The sequence below is a fragment of the Gossypium hirsutum genome, chromosome D07 (genome assembly GCF_007990345.1).
Source record: "Gossypium hirsutum isolate 1008001.06 chromosome D07, Gossypium_hirsutum_v2.1, whole genome shotgun sequence".
In the NCBI taxonomy this organism is placed as follows: domain Eukaryota; kingdom Viridiplantae; phylum Streptophyta; class Magnoliopsida; order Malvales; family Malvaceae; genus Gossypium; species Gossypium hirsutum.
This window is the reverse complement of record NC_053443.1, coordinates 58,815,476-58,836,285: the sequence shown is the minus strand read 5'-3', so window position 1 is coordinate 58,836,285 and position 20,810 is coordinate 58,815,476. Positions and strand designations below refer to the sequence as shown.

Here is a 20,810-nt window from a genome sequence, read left to right as displayed (position 1 = left end):
TGGTGACATACAAGAATATATCCATCTATAATGCACAAAAACAAGTAGAGAAACATGTCGGTGATAAAAAAGACAACAAAAAGCTAATGCAGGGTACCTAAAAGCACACAAACAAATTTATATGCCAAGCCAACCATAGGAAAAATGCTTCTGTTGCAATTAAATTGGACATCCTTATAGTGATTGCCTAAAAAAAAGAGTATCAATATGAAAGAATAAGGTAAAGAAACAAAAACAAAGAACAAACTTAAAGAAATATTTCTATATTTTCCAATCTGTTTTCTGAACTTCCAAAGAAGCCAATATATACAACCTCAATGACCAACTACTCACTAACAAACACGCAACTAAATTGACAGCAGCCTAACCATCTAACAGTATCTTAAGGTATACTAATATGCATCCATCTCCTCAACAGGCAAAACCCGAAGAAAATGTTGAAAACGAGTAAAAATCGATACAGACAGAGGTTTAGTAAGAATATCAACAACTTGATCACAAGCTGGAACCTCACCAACCACAATAGAACCACTAGCAACCTTCTCACGAACAAAAAACAAATCTAATTCAATATGCTTGAATTTTGAATGTAGAACAGGATTAGCAGTAACCGCAACAGCACCATAACTATCACACCAAATATTTGACGTATCAACCGACTTAACTTGTAATTCTTGAAGTAACGACAATAACCATGTAACCTCACTTGTAACCGTAGCAAGACTCCTATATTCAGCCTCAGCAGTAGACCTAGCCACCACTTCTTGTTTCTTTGTGACTCCTATAACGACAATAACGGCAGTTCACCACTAGTCAATATCCAAAGAAGGGACACTGAACCGGGATGATTTTTAGGCATTATTAGTTAAAAGGCAAAGGTTTGTTTAGCCTTGAGGCAAAGCCTTCAATTTCACTAGTCAACACCAACCATTTTTGATCAACCCTCACCCTTTTAAACACCAACCCTGGAATTCCCCCTAACAAACCCAAAAAATAAGGTTTGTTTAGCCTTGAGGCAAAGCCTTCAATTTCACTAGTCAACACCAACCATTTTTGACGAACCCTCACCCTTTTAAACACCAACCCTGGAATTCCCCCTAACAAACCCAAAAAATATGAAGGTCCAAGTCTTAGAAACTACTCTCATCCGCCCCTCCACCGCACCTTTCACCCACGATCACACCCTCCCCCTCTCTCACCTAGATAATGACCACTCCCTCAACGTCACCTTCCGTTACCTGCGAGCTTACGTCAACAGCGACACCACAGGTCGTGACCCTTTCCAGGTCATCTCCTCCGCCATCTCCGCCGCTCTCCACCACTATTATCCTCTGGCTGGATCTCTCCGCCGTTCCAGCAACGGTAGGTATGAGCTTTTCTGTGAGTTGGATCAAAGCCTACCGCTCGTCAGTGCCAGCGTGGACTGCACATTGGAGTCTGTAAATCACCTTGATGACCCTGATATGAATTCGGCTGAACAACTGGTTCCCGACCCAAGCCCGGAAGACACGTTGGTCAACCCCTGTACTTTACAGCTAACGGTGTTCAAATGTGGTGGGTTTACTCTTGGGGCGGCTATACACAATGCTTTATGCGATGGGCTTGGTGCGACCCAGTTTTTCTGTATGGCAGCTGATATCGCACGTGGGGTGGACAAAGTAAAATATCAGCCGGTTTGGGATCGATCCACTCTGTTGGGTCCAAGAAACCCACCGAAAGTTGAAGCCCCAGTTCCTGAGTTCCTAAGCTTGGAGAAAGGTTTTAATCCTTACAAACAGGATATCGGACATGTTGAAAGGGAGTGCTTTTATGTGGAAGATGAATGCTTAGACCAGCTCAAGGCTTTGCTTTTTGAACAAAGTGGTCTGGGTTTAACCACTTTTGAAATCTTAGGTGCATATATTTGGCGAGCCAAGTAAGTTAAAAAAGTTTGGTGTAATTAAATTCACATAATGTGTAAGCAATGGAAGTGTTTTTGACCTGGTCTTCATTGTTGATATAAACAGGGTGAAAGCCTCAAAGATTCCAGGCGAGGAGACGGTGAAGTTTTCATATTTGATGAACATCCGCAAAGTGGTAAAGCCAGCATTGCCTGCAGGCTACTGGGGCAACGGCTGCGTTGCAATGTACGCCAAGGTCAGTGCCAAGGACCTAATCGAGCAACCTTTGTGGAAAACGGCAGAGTTGATCAAGAAGAGCAAAAGCAATGCCAGTGACGAGTACGTGCGTTCTTTCATTGACTTACAAGAACTGCACTATGAAGACGGCATCACGGCTGGGAAAGGGGTGAGTGGGTTCACCGATTGGCGACATTTGGGCCATTCGGCTGTAGATTTTGGTTGGGGAGGTCCCATGACAGTGTTGCCACTTTCAACCAATTTCCTTGGGAGTATGGAGCCATGCTTTTTCCTGCCTTATGCTTCATCAAATACAGGGAAGAATAAAGGATTTAAAGTGTTGGTGAGCTTGCGTGAGAGTGCCATAGCTGATTTTAGAGAAGAGATGGAGAAATTTAGTAGGAAAGAATTTAGTAAACTTTGAGCTGTTTCCAGATATCTGAATCCTGCTAGTAGAGCTGTCTTGTTGCTAATTTGGCTAATAATAATAATAATAATTTGTTCTTGTTCTAATTGTGTGAAGGAACAGTAAAACAAAGGGAAGATTGACATGAATGAACAGTCTCGTTTATAATTTATGATGGACTATTTACTTTTCGAGTTGCCATTGATGCACAAGTTACGTTGACTAAATTTTTTCTATGATGCGTAGTTTGATTATTTGTCCACAAGTCCAGGAAACTTGAACTTGGGACTCTGTTCCAGGAAAGCAGGTGGTCGCTGGTAGACAACTGAAGCAGCTCTTATCAAAATACCAGCAGTTAAACCCCATATTAAATACCTCTTATTCTCGATTTCATAGTCGAAGAAGTGAAGAAGATACTTTTCTCCCATCCATTCTCTCTCTTCTGCGCTTCGATTTCAAAAATTTTCTTTTAGGTAGCATTTTGGAACTTGGATTTCAAAAATACTGTAAATTAAGTGATAACATATAGAAATGTTGCATTAATGATTCTCATATCCATGGATTTGTTGGATGTGCATTTAATAGTGAATTGGAATTTCCTGAGGAATTTAGGAATTCAATATATTTATGCTTTTTATATTTTCTGAATATATATTAGATTGAACCCAACTAATTTATTCATAATGTATGCATTTCATTTTTACGATTTATTTAGCAAATGAAATCCAAATAGAAATTTTCAAAATCATGTTCCCAACATAACATCAGGCTTTTTTAGTATCTTCATTAACCATTCATATACATGGTAAATTGCATTAGTCTGTTTTGAATCAGTTCAGTTCTCATTTGGATGATTGTGACATTTTCTATTCTATATATCTATAGTAATATTGTTGGAAGTTTAGAATTAATTTCTTGTTGGAGGGTATTGTGGGCGTCTATGTTTTAAGCTTGATATCAAAAACTTAGCACAAAATCAAAGAAGAGTCTATGTAATGTGAGATAACTGTTAGGTGTACAGCAAATTTATCACTTGGCATCATGAATGGATAATCTGTTTGTCTATGCCTACTCTAAAATTCTCTGAGTTTCCCTTCGGAGACCTTCTCTATCTGTAAAAATGTGAAACTCATGGCTGTGTTTTGCAAGGGGTGACACAAGATGGGGATAACTGGTACTAATGCTATAAACTTTACAGAAAGAAAACAAAAAGAAAACCCTTAGAAGAGAGTGAAAGCTGGTACACTGGAATAACGAAAGGTGTGATTTAGTTTATATGAGCTACCTACCTGATCCAAGCATGATTTCTATCATGGTTATTTAATAGCTCTTCTCATTATCAAGTAATTGAAATTGCTCTTCCAACCTAAGTTGTATAATCCTATAAGGTGCTATCGAAATGTGAGATTGACTGTTGCTGGTTCTTTCTGTGAATGATATGAAATAATCTGAATTCTTCTACATGAACCAGTTGACTGAGAAATGACTTTTGTGGTCCTTGGATTGGACTAATAATCTTTAAGCATATATACTTTGTTTTACCTTAAAATAGACAATTGTACATGTATGTTTGTTGATGTGGACTGTTATGTCTATGTATAATGCTAGTTACTTGCTATGTAGATGAATAATATGTTGAGTACTGCGTGCTATTGATCTAAAGATCCTCCTTTTTTTACACATGAGTGTTTCAATATAAAATGTTGAACATGTTTCAGCTTGTTTAATTGTCCCCATTGTTATTTAAAATGTCATTAAAAACTATATGGACATGGTTTATATATATATTATATATATATGTTAAGATGGATTAATGAACAAGTTCTATATGGAGAATACTAGAATTGGGTACTTTTTGTTTGAAAATCAATATTGATATAATCTTGAAGTTTGATCTGACAACTATCAACAGGACATGGACCTTGTGATGGAAATGTTAGAATGATGAGTTGTGTTTAGATATTTTGGTTATAAAATATAATGTAATGTACCTTTCTCAATCTTTTGGCTTACAGTGCATAGCAAGGTACACAGTATAGCTGAAATTCGTGCCGAATACTGTATTGGCTTTCAGCTTGTTTAAAACTTATTGGTTTTCCATGCAGCATCTCCTAAGAGTAGTTCCTGTTATCGGTGTACTTAATGACAGAAAGGCATTCAAGCCTACTCCGAATCCTGCTGAAGTGGATGCAGTATTCGATGCTCCACTGGAAATGTTCATTAAGGTTTGTCTCTTCCAACTCCTACTCACATACTTGTTTTACTCTCTTTTTTAATCCGTTGTATGAATGAATTGCTGGGTTCAGGATGAAAATCGAAGCGCAGAAGAGAGAGAATGGATGGGAGAAAAGTATCTTCTTCACTTCTTCGACTATGAAATCGAGAATAAGAGGTATTTAATATGGGGTTTAACTGCAGGTATTTTGATAAGAGCTGCTTCAGTTGTCTACCAGCGACCACCTGCTTTCCTGGAACAGAGTCCCAAGTTCAAGTTTCCTGGACTTGTGGACAAATAATCAAACTACGCATCATAGAAAAAATTTAGTCAACGTAACTTGTGCATCAATGGCAACTCGAAAAGTAAATAGTCCATCATAAATTATAAACGAGACTGTTCATTCATGTCAATCTTCCCTTTGTTTTACTCTTCCTTCATACAATTAGAACAAGGACAAATTATTATTATTATTATTATTAGCCAAATTAGCAACAAGACAGCTCTGCTAGCAGGATTCAGATATCTGGAAACAGCTCAAAGTTTACTAAATTCTTTCCTACTAAATTTCTCCATCTCTTCTCTAAAATCAGCTATGGCACTCTCACTCAAGCTCACCAACACTTTAAATCCTTTATTCTTCCCTGTATTCGATGAAGCATAAGGCAGGAAAAAGCATGGCTCCATACTCCCAAGGAAATTGGTTGAAAGTGGCAACACTGTCATGGGACCTCCCCAACCAAAATCTACAGCCGAATGGCCCAAATGTCGCCAATCAGTGAACATAACCCATAGGTCATAATTGATGATTTCATACAATGACTGTGGTGTCTGAGCTGAAATTCAGGTGCTTTAAAGAAGGGTCAATTCAACAAAAATATAGGCTTACAATTAGAAAATGAATAGATCGCTAACGTCGTGGGTTAGCTCAAAGGCTGAGCTGATTTTTCGATCCATTAAACCAAAACTTGAAAACAACCCACGAAGCTTATGATCCAAATTCATTTGATTGTTAAAATTAAATATTATACTCATGGTCACTCTAAAATAGGATTTGTTCTATTTTAGTCACTTAAATTTTTTCTTAATTTAATCACTCTAATTAAGATAATTGTGCAAAGTAATCCTCCCATTAAAAATTCCGTTAATCACTAACAAAAAGCACAGTCATCAATCAATGTAATATAGGTTTTACCTCTTTCTTTTCACAAACTAGGGTTTTGGTTGCGAATTGTGAAAAACACATAAAAAAAATATCATCGGATCTTCACTGGAAATCACCGGAACAGGGCAATTGGTGGTGAAGGAATCGTCGGAGTCAACCGTTTGGCAAAGCAACAACAGTGAAAAAGCAAAAAGGTTCGTTCTTTTAGAGACTGTGAATCTCGTTTTGTATTCCTCAAATGGAAAGCTTCGATTATTTGACGGATACGTGGTTGTCGGGTATGAACTTAATCGCCTAACAACCTTTAACTTCAAGGAAGAGTTCGTTTGATCCATATCACCATGGCTTTTCTCTTTAAGGATAAATCACCGAGAAAGCTTTCGTCGATGTCCCACAAATGACAATCCCTTACATTTACAACTTCCATTTCTTTGACCTATACTTGCCGACTATGTCATTTGGGTACACAGAAAGATCGTTAGACAATAATTTCGAACCATTTTTAATGAGGTTTTAGGTCAATGTCAATGGGCAGCTAAAGCAATACACATGGTTGGCAAAGACAGAGAGCTAGACCATGTTTTGATCGGTGCCGAAGGATAAGTGCAGGGTCTACTGTTTGAGCAACTATTATGCATATATTCCTTAAATTTCTTGGAAAAGCCTATTTGGGCACCATGAAGAGGACTTAGAGGCTTACTTGATAAATAACTAAGCCATACTTGAATCAATTTCTCTTAATCCCATACTCAATCAAAGTTGATATCATTTTCACTCTTTGAAGATCAAAACCCTTTTGACAAAACATCAATCGCAGCCAAAGAAACAGCGGAGTTAACATAAACGCTAACATGATTACCATTGATGTCATCAAGTGAAGGGATAAAATTGGTATCAAACTCCACAACGAAGCTAAAAGAACCCTCGTCGGCCATTTTCACAATCGTCTAAAAGCCTTGCTTACTTGGCCAATGAGGCTCGAAATTAGAATTTATTTGGATCAAACCTCAAGGAACACCCGAGTGTCTAGATTTGGGTTACCACCAGTTGTTCTGACTAGTAGAGAAAAGCGAAATTTATAAAAGAGTCTTTTGCAGAACTTATTGTTAGAATAAGTTCATATTCTTCAGGGATATTGGTATTTGAATTATTCTATGTTACTATTATCTCTTATCTTTGATTTGATTTGAGTGTGTGGTTTTTATTCTCTATTAAGATCTTATTGTGTGACTATATAAGCCAAGGTCATCATCAGTAAAACTCAAGTCATTAAAAGTCTATCTTATTGTTTACTTGTGTTCTTGTGTCTCGTATTAGATCAAAGTTCCCAACAATTTGGTATTAGAACCCCCTCAGGGCTTGAGAAATTCTAGCAACAACATAGAAGATGACTCAAAAGATGAATTCTGACAACTTTATACAACCAACTATTCCTCACCGGTCACTATGATTATTGGAGCATATTAAAGGAAAATTTTCTACATTCTAAGGAATATTAGGAGGTGAATCCTGACTATGTCGAACTAGAAAGAAAAGCACCTTAGTTAAATACACAAAGAAAGAATAATGATGAGACAAACCATTCTCAACAAGAATACTTCCAAAGAAATATAGGATACCATAAAGAAAAAATATGAAGGAAATGCAAAGGTCAAAAGATCTTATCTTCAATCTCTCCACAGAGAATTTGAAATGTTTGAGATGAGGAATGATGACTGAGTGATAGAGTAATTCTCAAAGGTCATGACAGTGAACAACAAGATGCAACTTATGAAGAAAATATGCAGGATGTTAAAATGGTAGAAAAAATTCTATGCTCTTTAACTGAAAAGTTTTAACTATGTTGTTTGTTCTATTGAGGAATCAAAAGGCACTGATGCTCTCACTATAGATGAATTACAAAGCTCATTAATAGTACATGAACATAAATTTCAAAGGCATCATGGAGAGGAGCAGTTTTTGAAATTGACATATGATACAGGAAAAGGTCGTGGTCATAGTGCTTATAAAAGAGGAAGAGGGAGAGGGAGAGGGAGAGGGAGAGGGAGAGGGAGAGGGAGAGGTCAAGCAAGTTTTAACAAAGCAACGGTGGAAAGCTACAAATTTCATAAAATTGGAAATTTCTAATGAGTGCCATGAAAATATAGAAACAAACTATATAGAATTTGGTGAGGAAGATGAGATGCTTTTAACGACTTATGTGAAACCAAACAGGTTTAGAAAGAAAGATACTATTGGATCTAGTACCCTAATTGTAGTATATTCATTTGTAACTTGTAATTTTTTCGAACAGATTGGTTAATAAAACAAATTCATTAACTAAAATTAATATACTTTGTATTATTGTTCTCATATAGTTTTTGCACCCAAAGTAAAATAGAAGCAAATGTTGCTCATTGGTTGTCTAATGTTTAAACTGATACTAAGCGGTATTATGTAGTTGGTCGTAATACGGAAAGACAACTTGTATTAGTACACGAACCTAAACATGTCCCTAATCTAATAGAAAATTAGAAAACCGATTGAAAGACTAATATATCATCTATCAAGTCTAGTTGGGGAGATGCCTCATCTTGGGCATTGAAGCGAACGACTCTCAGAAGATAGAGACATAGATATGATTGACTGGATTGACATTACATCAGAGTGGACCAAAGAAGAATAGATCTTGAATTCATTTATAGATTTATTCACTTGTGACGTTCATAGTGCGGCATACCTAAATCCTGAGTGGATGACGAACTATGTATGTGTGACTCGTACACTTTGATGTAAGTAAAAGCTTGAATTCGAATAAATAAGGAACCGAAAGTTGGTGTGTTGGGTGTATGACTTCTGCAGTAGGTAGCATTATTCACAGCAGTGGAATTCATAGCTTGAGACATGGGTAAATGATATCCTCTCATTGGCATTACATGGTTGATGAAAAGCAAATGTGGCCACGAGTTGTTCATCTTTTGTGATGAATGACTTGATTACTATTTGATAGTAATTGACTTTTCATGAAGGAAGATGTAATGTTTACCATGAGATAAAATAAGATCATATTGGGAGAATGGATATTATCCCAAAAATATTACGGATATCCTATGAGGGTAACACACTTATGACAAGGTCATTAGACGAGCACTGATCGAGTTTCTTCCGTAATGGTATGCCGATAGGGAGAGCTCAGTCCCGATACTATTGTGGAATGACTTCGTGACTAAATGAGCTTATAATTAATAGGCGAAAAGCTGAAACTTATAAATCATTTGAGCCTCAATTGCATATGTCCAATCGGTCCTTCCACTAGCTCGTTGAAACCAGAAATGAATTGCATGTTGAATAAAATGAATATAAATGAATAGAAATGGTGAAAATAAAGAAATGGGAAATCATTTGGAAATGATTATTGTTTTCTCCAAAATGAAAATGAAAATGAAAATGAAAATGAAAAATGAAGATGACCTGAAAAATGAATTTATGTTTTTCGAATTAAATGAAGTTCAAAAATAGAAATAAACCATTTGGTCATAGTGAATCGTTGAAAACGAAAATATTAAATATATTTTCTCATAGATTCTTTTACGTTAAAGTCTTCATGATTTTAATGGAATTAAAATTGAGTTGAGAAAATTATTCAATTGGAAATATTGAAGTTTATTTTGGGAAATAGAAATACAAATATTGGGTTGGATCAAATTATAAAGTATTAGGTTAAAAGCCCGGGAAGTACTTGTAATTGGACCCGATATGGAAGAGGTCCAAAAGCCTTTTATGTAAAAAGGGGTGGACGACTAAAAATAGTTAGGGTTGCTGCCGCCTATATTTCTAGTTGGACTATGAGTTTATTTTTCTAGTTGAAAGAAACTTCTACAATTGCATAAGGATTCTACCTTCTCTCCTTATAAATAGATAGCAACATTAAGGGTATTAACACAACTTTTAGATATTGTTATTCTGCCCAAAAATAGAGAGACTTTTATTCTCTAAGAATTAAATATATTATCTGGAATAACGATTCTATCAATTTCTATTTGAGAAGAGATTTTCATTTTCACATTAACAGAAAGTGAAAAACAGAAGTTTCTTTAAAGTTTTCAATATTACTATTCTGGTAAAAATTAGTGGAAATTTATTTTAAGAATAAATTCTATTTTCTAGGAAATGTAATTCTATTAGTTTCTATTTAAGAGAGATTCTCTTTCCTATTGAAAGTAAAGAAAATATTTCAGATTTTGTGTTTGATTCAATTTGGTTCTGTGTTTGGTTCTGTGGTTGATAAGGATGATAGGTTGGGTGCTAGAGAGATCATGGGGGAACTCAAACGAATCAAGAATCGTACACGTAGGTTTAAATTGTCTCATTCGAATGGAAGAAAAGTTGGCGTGACAAAGAGTTGCTAATTGTGCACATGTGGGGTTTGGGATCACATTCACATGTGGATTGCTAACTTGCTTAGTAATTAACAAAATATTTAACGAGAGAGACTAAATTACACAATTATCTTAATTAAAATAATTAAATTTAAAAAAGATAATTAAAATATGAAAAACCCCATAAATATAATTTATCTATTAAACAATGAGCATGTTTAAGTCAAGGACTTTGATTGAAATTGAACACCTTGTCTAAGCTAATTATTTAACATAGATATACACTGAATTATACTGAAAATGATGTTATATATAAACACACACTATGTTCATAAACAAATACAAGAAATTCAATCATTTGTGGAGTTATCAAATCAATTATGTATTATTTATAACAACACTTTTAGGTAACATTCAAAGAACGGTTGCAAGAAGAAAAGCCATTTTCTTTACCCAACTTGCTTATAAATGAAACCCTAAAACTTCAATAGTATTCAAAATAGGAAATGTATTGCTAATTCCCCAATCGGCTTTCTTTTGTCTTACTTCAAAGTTTTAATGAAGGAAATCTGGTGAGGCTATGGTTCAGTTTTGTATTATGCTAACCAATGGAAATAAGCTATATTAAGGCTTTCTTTCCATGGGATTGTGTTCATTTTTTATGAGGTTAATAACAGTAGTGTCAGTGAGATTAATAATTGTAGCAATAAGATTGAATATTGTAGTAATATGATTAAAATCAATGATGAAATATGTATTTAATTTCAAAGGCATATGTAGCCGTGAGGTGAAAGTATAAAATAATTTAATAATATAAAAAATACCATTTATATTATTCTTATATAATAATAAGTTTTTATAAAAATTCTAAATAATATATAACGAAAGTTAAAATTTTAAATTTTTTTTAAAATAATAATTTTGGGAGCTAAATAAGTTAAATAATGATTCATGTGTATCATACTAAAGTATCTTCTTCTTTTTTTGCTTTGAAAAAAAACCTTTTAAATATATATGGTTTCAAATTTATTTGCTCTAATATGAAATTACTTATACTGTAACCAAATTTTAATTTGGCAGGTTTAATTTTTTAATTTAACTCGGAACAATTTCACTGAATTCGACTTGACTCGATTCGAAAAAATTTTAAATTGAGTTAGGATTTGATAAAATAGGACTCATCAACTCGATTAACTCAAAATTTTTTTACTCGATCCAATTGAACTCTCACCCTTAATTTCAACAACAAGCTAATGTGCAAGATTCAGAGGATGAAGAAGGATATCGACATGGTTAACATAGGGTGAGGAAACTTGCCCAATGGTATGCTCGAGATGATGTGTTTCGCCTAAAGGTAGATTTTCCTAAGGTTGATGGTAATTTGAATATAGAGGGTTTTATGGGCTAACTTATAGAAGTAGATGGATTTTTTTTACTATATGAAGATTCTTAGGAGAGAAGGGTGAGATTAGTAGCATACGGATTAAAGGGAGTAGCCTTAGCTTGGTGAGAATATTTATAAGATACTAGATTTTTATCCATGAATTATGAGCAATATCTATTCCTGTAATATTAATGGCAAGATTAATAGCATATGGAGCGACCATGGTGCAAAATGAAGCAATTGCTCAAGGCTCCATTTTTATACATGAATTATGAGCAATATTTATTCTTGCAATATCAATGGTGTACCAAAGGAAATATATTGGTGCACAACTACACTATGGAGTTCATGAAGCTTGCAAAAACACATCTGAAGGAGTCCAATAGCCAATAGGTATACAAATACCTCAATAGGCTAAGGCTTGTAACCCAAGACAATATTGTTGTGCAAATGTTGGCAAACATTGTTGGAGCACGAAATATGGTGTTAAAGGCAATAATGATGGTGCAAGAGTAGAAGGCAAAATTGACTAAGAAAAATCACCTCCATTAATATGATAAATGGTGACATACAAGAATATATCCATCTATAATGCACAAAAACAAGTAGAGAAACATGTCAGTGATAAAAAAGACAACAAAAAGCTAGTGCAGGGTACCCAAAAGCACACAAAAAAATTTATATGCCAAGCCAACCATAGGAAAAATGCTTCTGTTGCAATTAAATTGGGCATCTTTAGAGTGATTGCCTAAAAAAAAAGAGTAATAATATAGTAGAGCGAGAAGATTATAAAGAGGGAGAAAAGATGACATGTAGGCTTGAAGGTGGGAGTGATGGCAAAGATTTTGAGCTAGATTTATGTTTTTTGAAAGATGTTGCTAGTCTCAGAAAAAGAAAGATATGAGCTAGTATGACTAGCATTTCCAAACCAAATACACCATTGATGGTAATATTTATAACTTGGTAATTGACAATGATAGGAAGGAGAAGGTAACTGGAAAAAGAATTGTCAAAAAGATGAAGATACTGATAGAGAAACCAGTCTCTGAAGATGCACAAATATTATTCTAAGGGTTTAAAGATATTATACAAGAGGACTTGCCTATATAATTATTGCTTATGCTTGTTGAATAAAATTAAATGAAATGTCAAGAGTTATGTTATATGAAAGGTCAAGAGTTATGTTGTTTTTAATGGGTTTAAATTAGTAGTTTTTTCTTTTAGAAGAATGAAAGGTCAAGAGTCATTGGTGCTATTATTATATATTAATATTTTTAGTTTTTTTTGTTTTAAAGGGTAGACGATAGCCTATAAATAGTTTGTAAGCTTTTGAAATCATGAATGAACAATTTTTACAATTTGGTATCAGAGCTATGGAGAGTGTGACTAGTAATGTGCCACTGCCTCGACTAACAAAGGTGAACTATAAGAATTGGAGCAACCAAATGAAAGCTCTTCTCGGGTCTCAAGATGGTTGGGTGGTGGTCCAAGAAGGTTTCATAGAACTGACAACTACTGCGGGATATACGGCAGCTCAAAACAAGGCGTTGAAAGAAATGTAATCGAAAGATAAGATAGCATTGTACATGTTATTTCGAGCTGTTGATGAGTCGGGCTTTGAGAAGATTGAAAGTGCGACAACTTCAAAAGAAGCGTGGGACATTTTAGCAAAGGTGTACAAAGGAGCCGACCGAGTTAAACAAGTCCGCCTTCAAACTCTTCGTGGTGAGCTGGAAGGAATGACGATGAAAGAATCGGAAAGTGTCTCCGACTACATCACGCGTGTTCAAATCGTGGTGAACCAACTCAACCGAAACGAAAAACGTTAACCGATGCACGAGTTGTGGAGAAGATTTTGAGATCATTAACTGACAGTTTCGAAAATGTCGTATGTGCCATAGAAGAGTCAAAGGATCTAGCAACGCTCACAGTCGATGAACTTGTCTGTTCTCTCGAGGCACATGAACAACGTAAGAAGAAGAAAAAAGAGGAGACATTCGAGCAAGCACTTCAAACCAAAGCATCAATCAAAGACGAAAAATTTCTCTATTCTCAGAGCTTTCGAGGTAGAGGTCATGGTCGTGGAGATCGAGGAAATGGTCGTGGTGTAAAAGGCCGAGGTCAAGAAGGGAATTATGAGGAGAATGAGCATTCAAACACTACACCAAAACAGGTTTTTAGCAGCGTTTTTTTAGGCCTTTAGCGCTGCTAAAAGTATTTGCGGCGCTTTCACAAACACCGTAAAAAATGCCGCTATTGGCAACATTGCTAACATTTGCGGCGTTTTTAAAAATAAACGCCGCTAAAGGTCGTGACCTTTAGTGGCGCTTTCCCAAAAACGCCGCTAAAGAACAAGACCTTTAGCGGCGCTTTCCCAAAAACGCCGCTAAAGAACAAGAACTTTAGCGGCGCTTTTCCAAAAACGTCGCTAAAGAACAAGACCTTTAGCAGCGCTTTTTTCAAAAATGCCGCTAAAGAACAAGACCTTTAGCGACGCTTTCCCCAAAAATGCCGCTAAAGGTCATGGAAAATAAAAAAAATTATTATAAAAATGCCACAAATCCATTCCTAGCCCTTTACCTACTTAATCAAATCCTTTAGAACTGTTATCAGTACATACATCACTCCATTCTTTGGTTAGAGATTGTAGCAACAGCAAAAGTGAGATTCCACCAATTAAGAAATGTATAATTTAATTTGAAGACGTATTAAAATGGAAATTCATGAATAAGAAGATCAATGTTTTTCACTATATCTCATGCAGCAAGTCAAATTGCCTTTGATTACATAAGATTCCTTTGAAATTTAAAAAAAAAAATCAAACTAGTTCATATCAACTTGCTCAAGTTGTATGTATAAATTGTATATCAACACCTTATTTGACCTTACAATTCTAGGAAAGCATAAAATGTAGTTCCATAAGCATGCATTTAAAGTAGTAAAAAAAATTACTGATTACAGTGACAGTCTAAGCTCCAAATCTAGCTCTTGTGTGTCACTTGATTCTGAATTTTGACTGCTCGATCCCAATGAGTTGCTGAGATGTTTCTTGCTCATTGAGTGTGAATCCTATAAGAATGTAAGGAACTAAAACAAGTTAAATTTTAAAACACAATCATCACATAGCACATAAACTAAAAAAAGGAAGGGACTTGTGTGTAGCAAACTCAACGTGTAGGTTTAGAAGTTCTGGTCATGTTTGGTTGTGCAAAATGTTGGGTGCCTAAGAAGCCACTGCTTGAATGGGAATCACCATATCTGATGTTTTCCCTTTGATCGTATTCTCTAACCCCCATCTGTAATAATATATAATTGTAGTACTTGATTTCATTAATATAGTTATTGATGCATAAAGAAATGGGGGAGGTGACAATGGAAAGTAGCACTTTAACACTTCAAGTTACAGCATTTAAACACTTCAATTTGTAGCACTTTAACATATCAATTAACAACATATACACAATTCAATTAACATAGCACTGTAAAGTAGTTACTTTTAAGATTCTGAAAATGAAAGCATGATATCCACAATTTAACATGTAGTCACATATACACAATTCAGTTCTCAAAAATAAAATAAAAAAGTGACAACACTCAAAAGCCAAAACTCAATTATTGGTTTGTTACCATCAAATCTTATCTATATGATAAAAGCAGCACAAAATGGAAATGCAATATAATGCTTCTAGAAAATAAACCAAGTGAGAAACTATGCAAATAATACTGCAGAAATCAATAACTTAAAACTTGTTTTGAACCTGTGGCAATTCAATCTCCCACAAAAATATCAAAACAAAAAGTCATGGATCATTTTCACTATTTTACATGCTGTGAATGATAAGAATGTTTATAAAATCTAACCAACAACAAAACTCATTCTCTTTTGCTTTGAAATGGTTATAAAATCAGCACGTTAGACTTCCCTAAATGGAAGTCTTGTTAATAAATGCAGGCCCAAATATGGCATTTTATGTTTTACAGAACAGCATCGAGGAATCTATTGGCACCTCAGTAAATTCCTGATTTGAAATTCCATTAATTGAGACAACCTCTTTCTTGTCCAAATTTAATATTTCAAGCATGATATCAGTTGTCCTTTCACCGATTTTATATGGTTCGGCCTTGCTGGTACCTGCAAACAAATGCATTAGTGATGAAGGTCTACAATAAACAAATTAAAAAGGAATTAAAGGAGCAACAGTTATGTAAGTCAATATCAATGACTTGGACAAGTCTATAAAAATCAACAGTTATAAGGAATTAAAGGTCCATGTTAGTTCCTTTAGCATTACTATAATTATTAAGTTATAATTAAAAAAAATCAGAAACCCGCTCAAGTTTCAGCATTAAGCAAAAACTATCAAATTCCCAACTAATTTCAAACCCAGTTTTGTTATGAAATTAAGATCAACTTCCATACTGCAAAAATGAAAGCAATTTCGTAATCATCTTGTTTTGTAGGGCAAAAAAAAAAGAAAAAAAACCCTAGAAAATCAAACAAAATGAAACAATATAAGTGAACAGGGAGAGAAAAAATTAGGGTTTAGTGAAGGGACTAACATCTCTGGGGACCGGGGCCGTCGTCAGTGCCGAGGGACTCGAAGTCACGGGAGGCGAGACGGGAGTGGAGGTCAGCATCGCCCTCACAGAAGCCACGACCCTTGGTCTTCTTATGAGCAGAAAGAGAGGTGGAAGCGGCACCGGTGATGGTGGACTTGAGCATAGGCAAGGGAGCTTGAGGGGAGGGATCGTCGGCGGTTTGAAGTGAGGGAAAGCGAAATTTTGAAGTGAGGATTTTGTTTTCAGAACTTGGGGGGTTGGCGGCATTTGGTAATAAAACCCACCGCTCAATTTTAAGTTTTTTTAAGTCAAATCTGATTTGGAGAAGAAAATGACGCCATTTTGGTATTGTAAATATTTGTGGCGCTTATAAAAAAACGCCACTAATTGTATAATTTTTGCTAAAAATTAAATTTATTGTAAATATTTGTGGCGCTTATAAAAAACGGCACTAATTGTATAATTTTTGCTAAAAATTAAATTTCTGTATCAAACGACGCCATTTTGAAAAATAAAAATTTTCATAGTTGCGGCGTTTTTCTCATAAACGCCGCTAATGATTGACTTTTTTTGTAATTTTATATTTAATTATTATATAATTCATATCAATTTTAAATAAATAATTTTTAAAAATTTAAGTAATATTTTAAAGAATTAGATAAATTTTAAAATTTTTATATAATTTTTGAGGTAAGAAAACAAAAAAAAAACAAAAAATTTTAAAATATGAAGGAACAAAAGCTTTAAAAAGCTATCCATATTGCAATATCTTTAAAAATTTTAAAAGCTTTATATAATTAATATTAGGATTTATATTGAATTAATTCAGTATTGATTAATTATCATTATTATTTAAATTAGGGGTTAAGGGTTAGGGGTTTTAGGGGGAAAGTTGGGTCTTTTCTTTAAAAGTATATAAATATTATAAAAATAAAAGTTTAAATTCTTTTTAAAATTTTTTAAAAATTTTGAAATCTTTTAAAATTTATTTTAAAATTTTAAATCACGAAAAATATAAAACCTTTCAAAATTTAGAAAAATATTGTATCATTTAACAAATCTCAAATAAACCTTAAACCCTAAATTAGTCATTCAATATACATAAAGTCTATCTATTATATATCTCTTAAATAATATAAACTATACTCATAATTTTAATATATTAAAATTATTATTATCTCTTTTACAATTATATAAAAACATATTTAATATAAAAATTTTAAAAGTAATTAATCTAAACCCTAACCCGACCCTTAAATTCCTAAATCCTAACCCCTAAATCCCTAACTCTTAACCCATAACCCCTAACTACTAACCCCTAAACCTTTAAATCTCAACCCTTAAACCATAATCCCTAAATCCATATATAATTATTTGATCACGGCGGGGGCAAGGCAAAACACGAAAAAAACTGAACTGGATAAAAAAATTGAACCGAGCACTAAAAATACTAAATCGGGATGGGATAAGATAGGGATATCCTTGGATATAGCTTCTATCGACTTTGAAGAACCAAATCTTCACATGATTTTGAAGAACCAAATTAATATTATCTCTTTTACAATTATATAAGAAATTAATTAATATATAAATTAGAAAACACTAGTTAATCTAAACCCTAAACCATAAACCTAAACCCTAAAACCATAAACCCTTAACATGCACATAACCTCTAAACCTTAAACCCCAACCTTTAAACCATAAACCATAACCCTTAAACCCATAATCAATAAACCTTAAAATGGTAACACCTAAACTTTAAACTCTAAACTATATACCCTAAACCAAAAACCCTAAACTATAGTGATATTTAATTCAATATTTTAAAATTAATACTATCTCTTTTACGATTATATAAGAAATTATTTAATATATAAATTAAAAAAATCAATAATGTATCCAAAAAATTATTTTAAATAATAGTATTTTAATTTTTCCATTTTTAACAAACATTTTAAATTATTTTAAATCCCTAAGCATTAGCGGCGCTTTCCTAAAAACGCCGCTAAATCCCCGAAAGCTCATAAAACGACGTCATTTTGGATAGGTTTTTTTACGGCGCTTCCTCATAAACGCCACTAAATCCCCCAAAGCTCAAAAAACGACGTCATTTTGGCTTAGGTTCTTTGCGGCGCTTTCTTAAAAAACGCCGCTAAATCCCCGAAAGCTCACAAAAACGGCGTTGTTTTGGCCTAGGTTTTTTGCTGTGCTTTCTAAAAAACGCCGTTAAAGCCCTAAGCATTAGCGGCGCTTTCTTAAAAACACCGCTAAATCCTCGAAAGCTCATAAAACAGCGTCGTTTTGCCTTAGGTTTTTTGCGGCGCTTCATCGAAAACGCCACTAAATCCCCCAAAGCTCACAAAACGACGTCGTTTTGGCTTAGGTTCTTTGCGGCGCTTTTCGAAAATTACCGCTAAAGCCTTGAGCATTAGCGGCACTTTCATAAAAACGCCGCTAAATCCCCGAAAGCTCACAAAATGGCGTTGTTTTGGCTTAAGTTTTTTACGGCGCTTTCTCAAAAACGTCGCTAAAGCCCTGAGCATTAGCGGCGCTTTCCTAAAAACGCCGCTAAATCCCCGAAAGCTTATAAATCGGCGTCATTTTGGCTTAGGTTCTTTGCGGAGCTTCCTCAAAAACGCCGCTAAATCCCCCAAAGCTCACAAAACGACGTCGTTTTGGCTTAGGTTCTTTGCGACGCTTTTTTAAAAACGCCGCTAAATCCCCCAAAGCTCACAAAATGACGTCGTTTTGGCTTATGTTCATTGCGGTGCTTTCTCAAAAACGCCGCTAAAGCGCCGAGCATTAGCGGCGCTTTCTTAAAACGCTGCTAAATCCCTGAAAGCTCACAAAACGGCGTCGTTGGGCTTATGTTTTTGTAGAAGGCGCCGCTAATGCTCGATCTTTAGTGGCATTTTTTATCCAAATGCCGCTAGAAACGCCGTTAAAAGCCTGTTTTGGTGTAGTGAAACCAAGAAAATTGACGTGGAATAAGACGTGGTCGTGGAAGAGGTGGATGGTCGAATTATTCCAATGTCGAGTGCTACAAGTGTGGCAAATATGGTCATTATGCAAAGGATTGTAACTCTGATAAGTGTTACAATTGTGGTAAGGCGGGACATTTTGCGAAAGAATGTCGCGTCTCAAAAAAGGTGGAAGAGACAACCAACCTAACCACGGAAAATAAGGAGGCAAAATAAGGTTTTCTATTGATGGCACACAACGAAGTCAACACCAACAACAACATGGTGTGATACCTTGACACGAGTGCAAGCAACCATATGTGCGGGCTCAAACACCTATTCAAAGAGATGCAAAATGTTGAAACGGGACATGTGTCATTTGGAGATGCGTCGAAGGTTGAGGTAAAAGGCTAAGGTACCGTTTGTTATTTACAATAAGATGGGTTAGTTGGGTCAATCCAAGATGTGTATTACGTACTAGACCTCAAGAGTAACATTTTGAGTATGCGACAACTCATGGAAAAAGGTTATTCGGTATTTATGAAAGATTGGGTGTTACACTTGAAAGATAAGGAAAGGCGTTTGGTCGCTCTAGTTGAAATAGAGAGAATTTGCATGTACAAGTTGAATTTGAAAAGCGTTCGAGGAAAATGTTTGCGAGTCGATGTTGAAGATAAGGCGTCGCTGTGGCATCTTTGTTTTGGCCACCTACATTATGGTGGTCTAAACGAGTTGGCGAAGAAGAACATGGTACATGGGCTACCAGACATGGACTATGAAGGAAAATTTTGTGAAGAATATGTACTTGGCAAGCATGCGAGAATTTCGTTTAAAAAGAAAACAGAATATCGGGCTAAGCAACTTCTCGAATTGATTCATACCGACATATATGGACCAATCACCCCCGAATCTTTTAGCGGTAAAAGGTATTTCATTTCTTTTATCAATGATTTCTCACTAAAAACGTGGGTTTATTTTTTAAAAGAAAAATTCAAGGCATTCGAGGTGTTCAAGTTCAAAGTGATGGTGGAAAAAGCAACTGGTAGAGACATCAAATCTGTACGATCTGATAGAGGTGGCGAGTATACTTCGACGGTTTTCATGGAAAATGGTGTGGCCGAAAGGAAGAACCGGACTGTTTTCGACATGGTTCGATTAATGCTAAAGAACAGAAAGATGCAGAAGGAATTTTGGGCGGAAGCTGTGCAATGTGCCATCTATGTGCAAAATCGATGTCCACATGCGAAGTTGGATGATCAAACACCACAAGAGGCTTAGAGCGGACAAAAACCATCCGTTTTTCATCTCAAAGTATTCGGTACTGAGGCCTATGTACATGTACCAGATCAGCGAAGAACAAAGCTCGAAGACAAAAGCAAAAGGTTTATTTTTATTGGGTATGATGAGAAAACAAAATGATACAAGCTACTCGACCCGATAAGCAAAAAGGTTGTGGTAAGTCGTGATGTACGATTTAATGAAGCAAGCGAGTGAGATTGGAATAACTCAACGGAGGTTATCATAAAAAATGGAGGATCATCAATCGCTACACCAACAATCATATCGACAAATCCTGAAACTACGGATGATGAAGATGAACCGCAACAACCAAAAATGCGAAGTTTGCAAGATTTGTATGATTCAA

General features: G+C 35.1%; 3 protein-coding genes across 3 annotated transcripts; 2 read left to right on the top strand and 1 right to left on the bottom strand.

The window, feature by feature from the left end:
• Positions 1–376: 376 nt before the first annotated feature.
• LOC107904832 (3'-N-debenzoyl-2'-deoxytaxol N-benzoyltransferase) lies at positions 377–2,693 on the top strand. Its single transcript, XM_016831339.2, has 2 exons — positions 377–1,915; positions 2,007–2,693. Exons 1-2 carry the CDS (start codon positions 1,116–1,118, stop codon positions 2,539–2,541), a joined length of 1,335 nt encoding a protein of 444 aa, XP_016686828.1. The 5' UTR covers positions 377–1,115; the 3' UTR covers positions 2,542–2,693.
• A 137-nt stretch (positions 2,694–2,830) lies between these two features.
• On the top strand, positions 2,831–5,211 carry LOC107904833 (nudix hydrolase 15, mitochondrial). The gene is made up of 2 exons (XM_016831340.2): positions 2,831–4,748; positions 4,830–5,211. Exons 1-2 carry the CDS (start codon positions 4,623–4,625, stop codon positions 5,037–5,039), a joined length of 336 nt encoding a protein of 111 aa, XP_016686829.2. The 5' UTR covers positions 2,831–4,622; the 3' UTR covers positions 5,040–5,211.
• Positions 5,212–14,371: 9,160 nt separating this feature from the next.
• LOC107904831 (uncharacterized) lies at positions 14,372–16,544 on the bottom strand. Its single transcript, XM_016831335.2, has 4 exons — positions 16,206–16,544; positions 15,653–15,777; positions 14,818–14,941; positions 14,372–14,714 (listed from the first exon to the last, which is right to left on the bottom strand). Exons 1-4 carry the CDS (start codon positions 16,366–16,368, stop codon positions 14,641–14,643), a joined length of 486 nt encoding a protein of 161 aa, XP_016686824.2. The 5' UTR covers positions 16,369–16,544; the 3' UTR covers positions 14,372–14,640.
• Between the last annotated feature and the right edge of the window lie 4,266 nt (positions 16,545–20,810).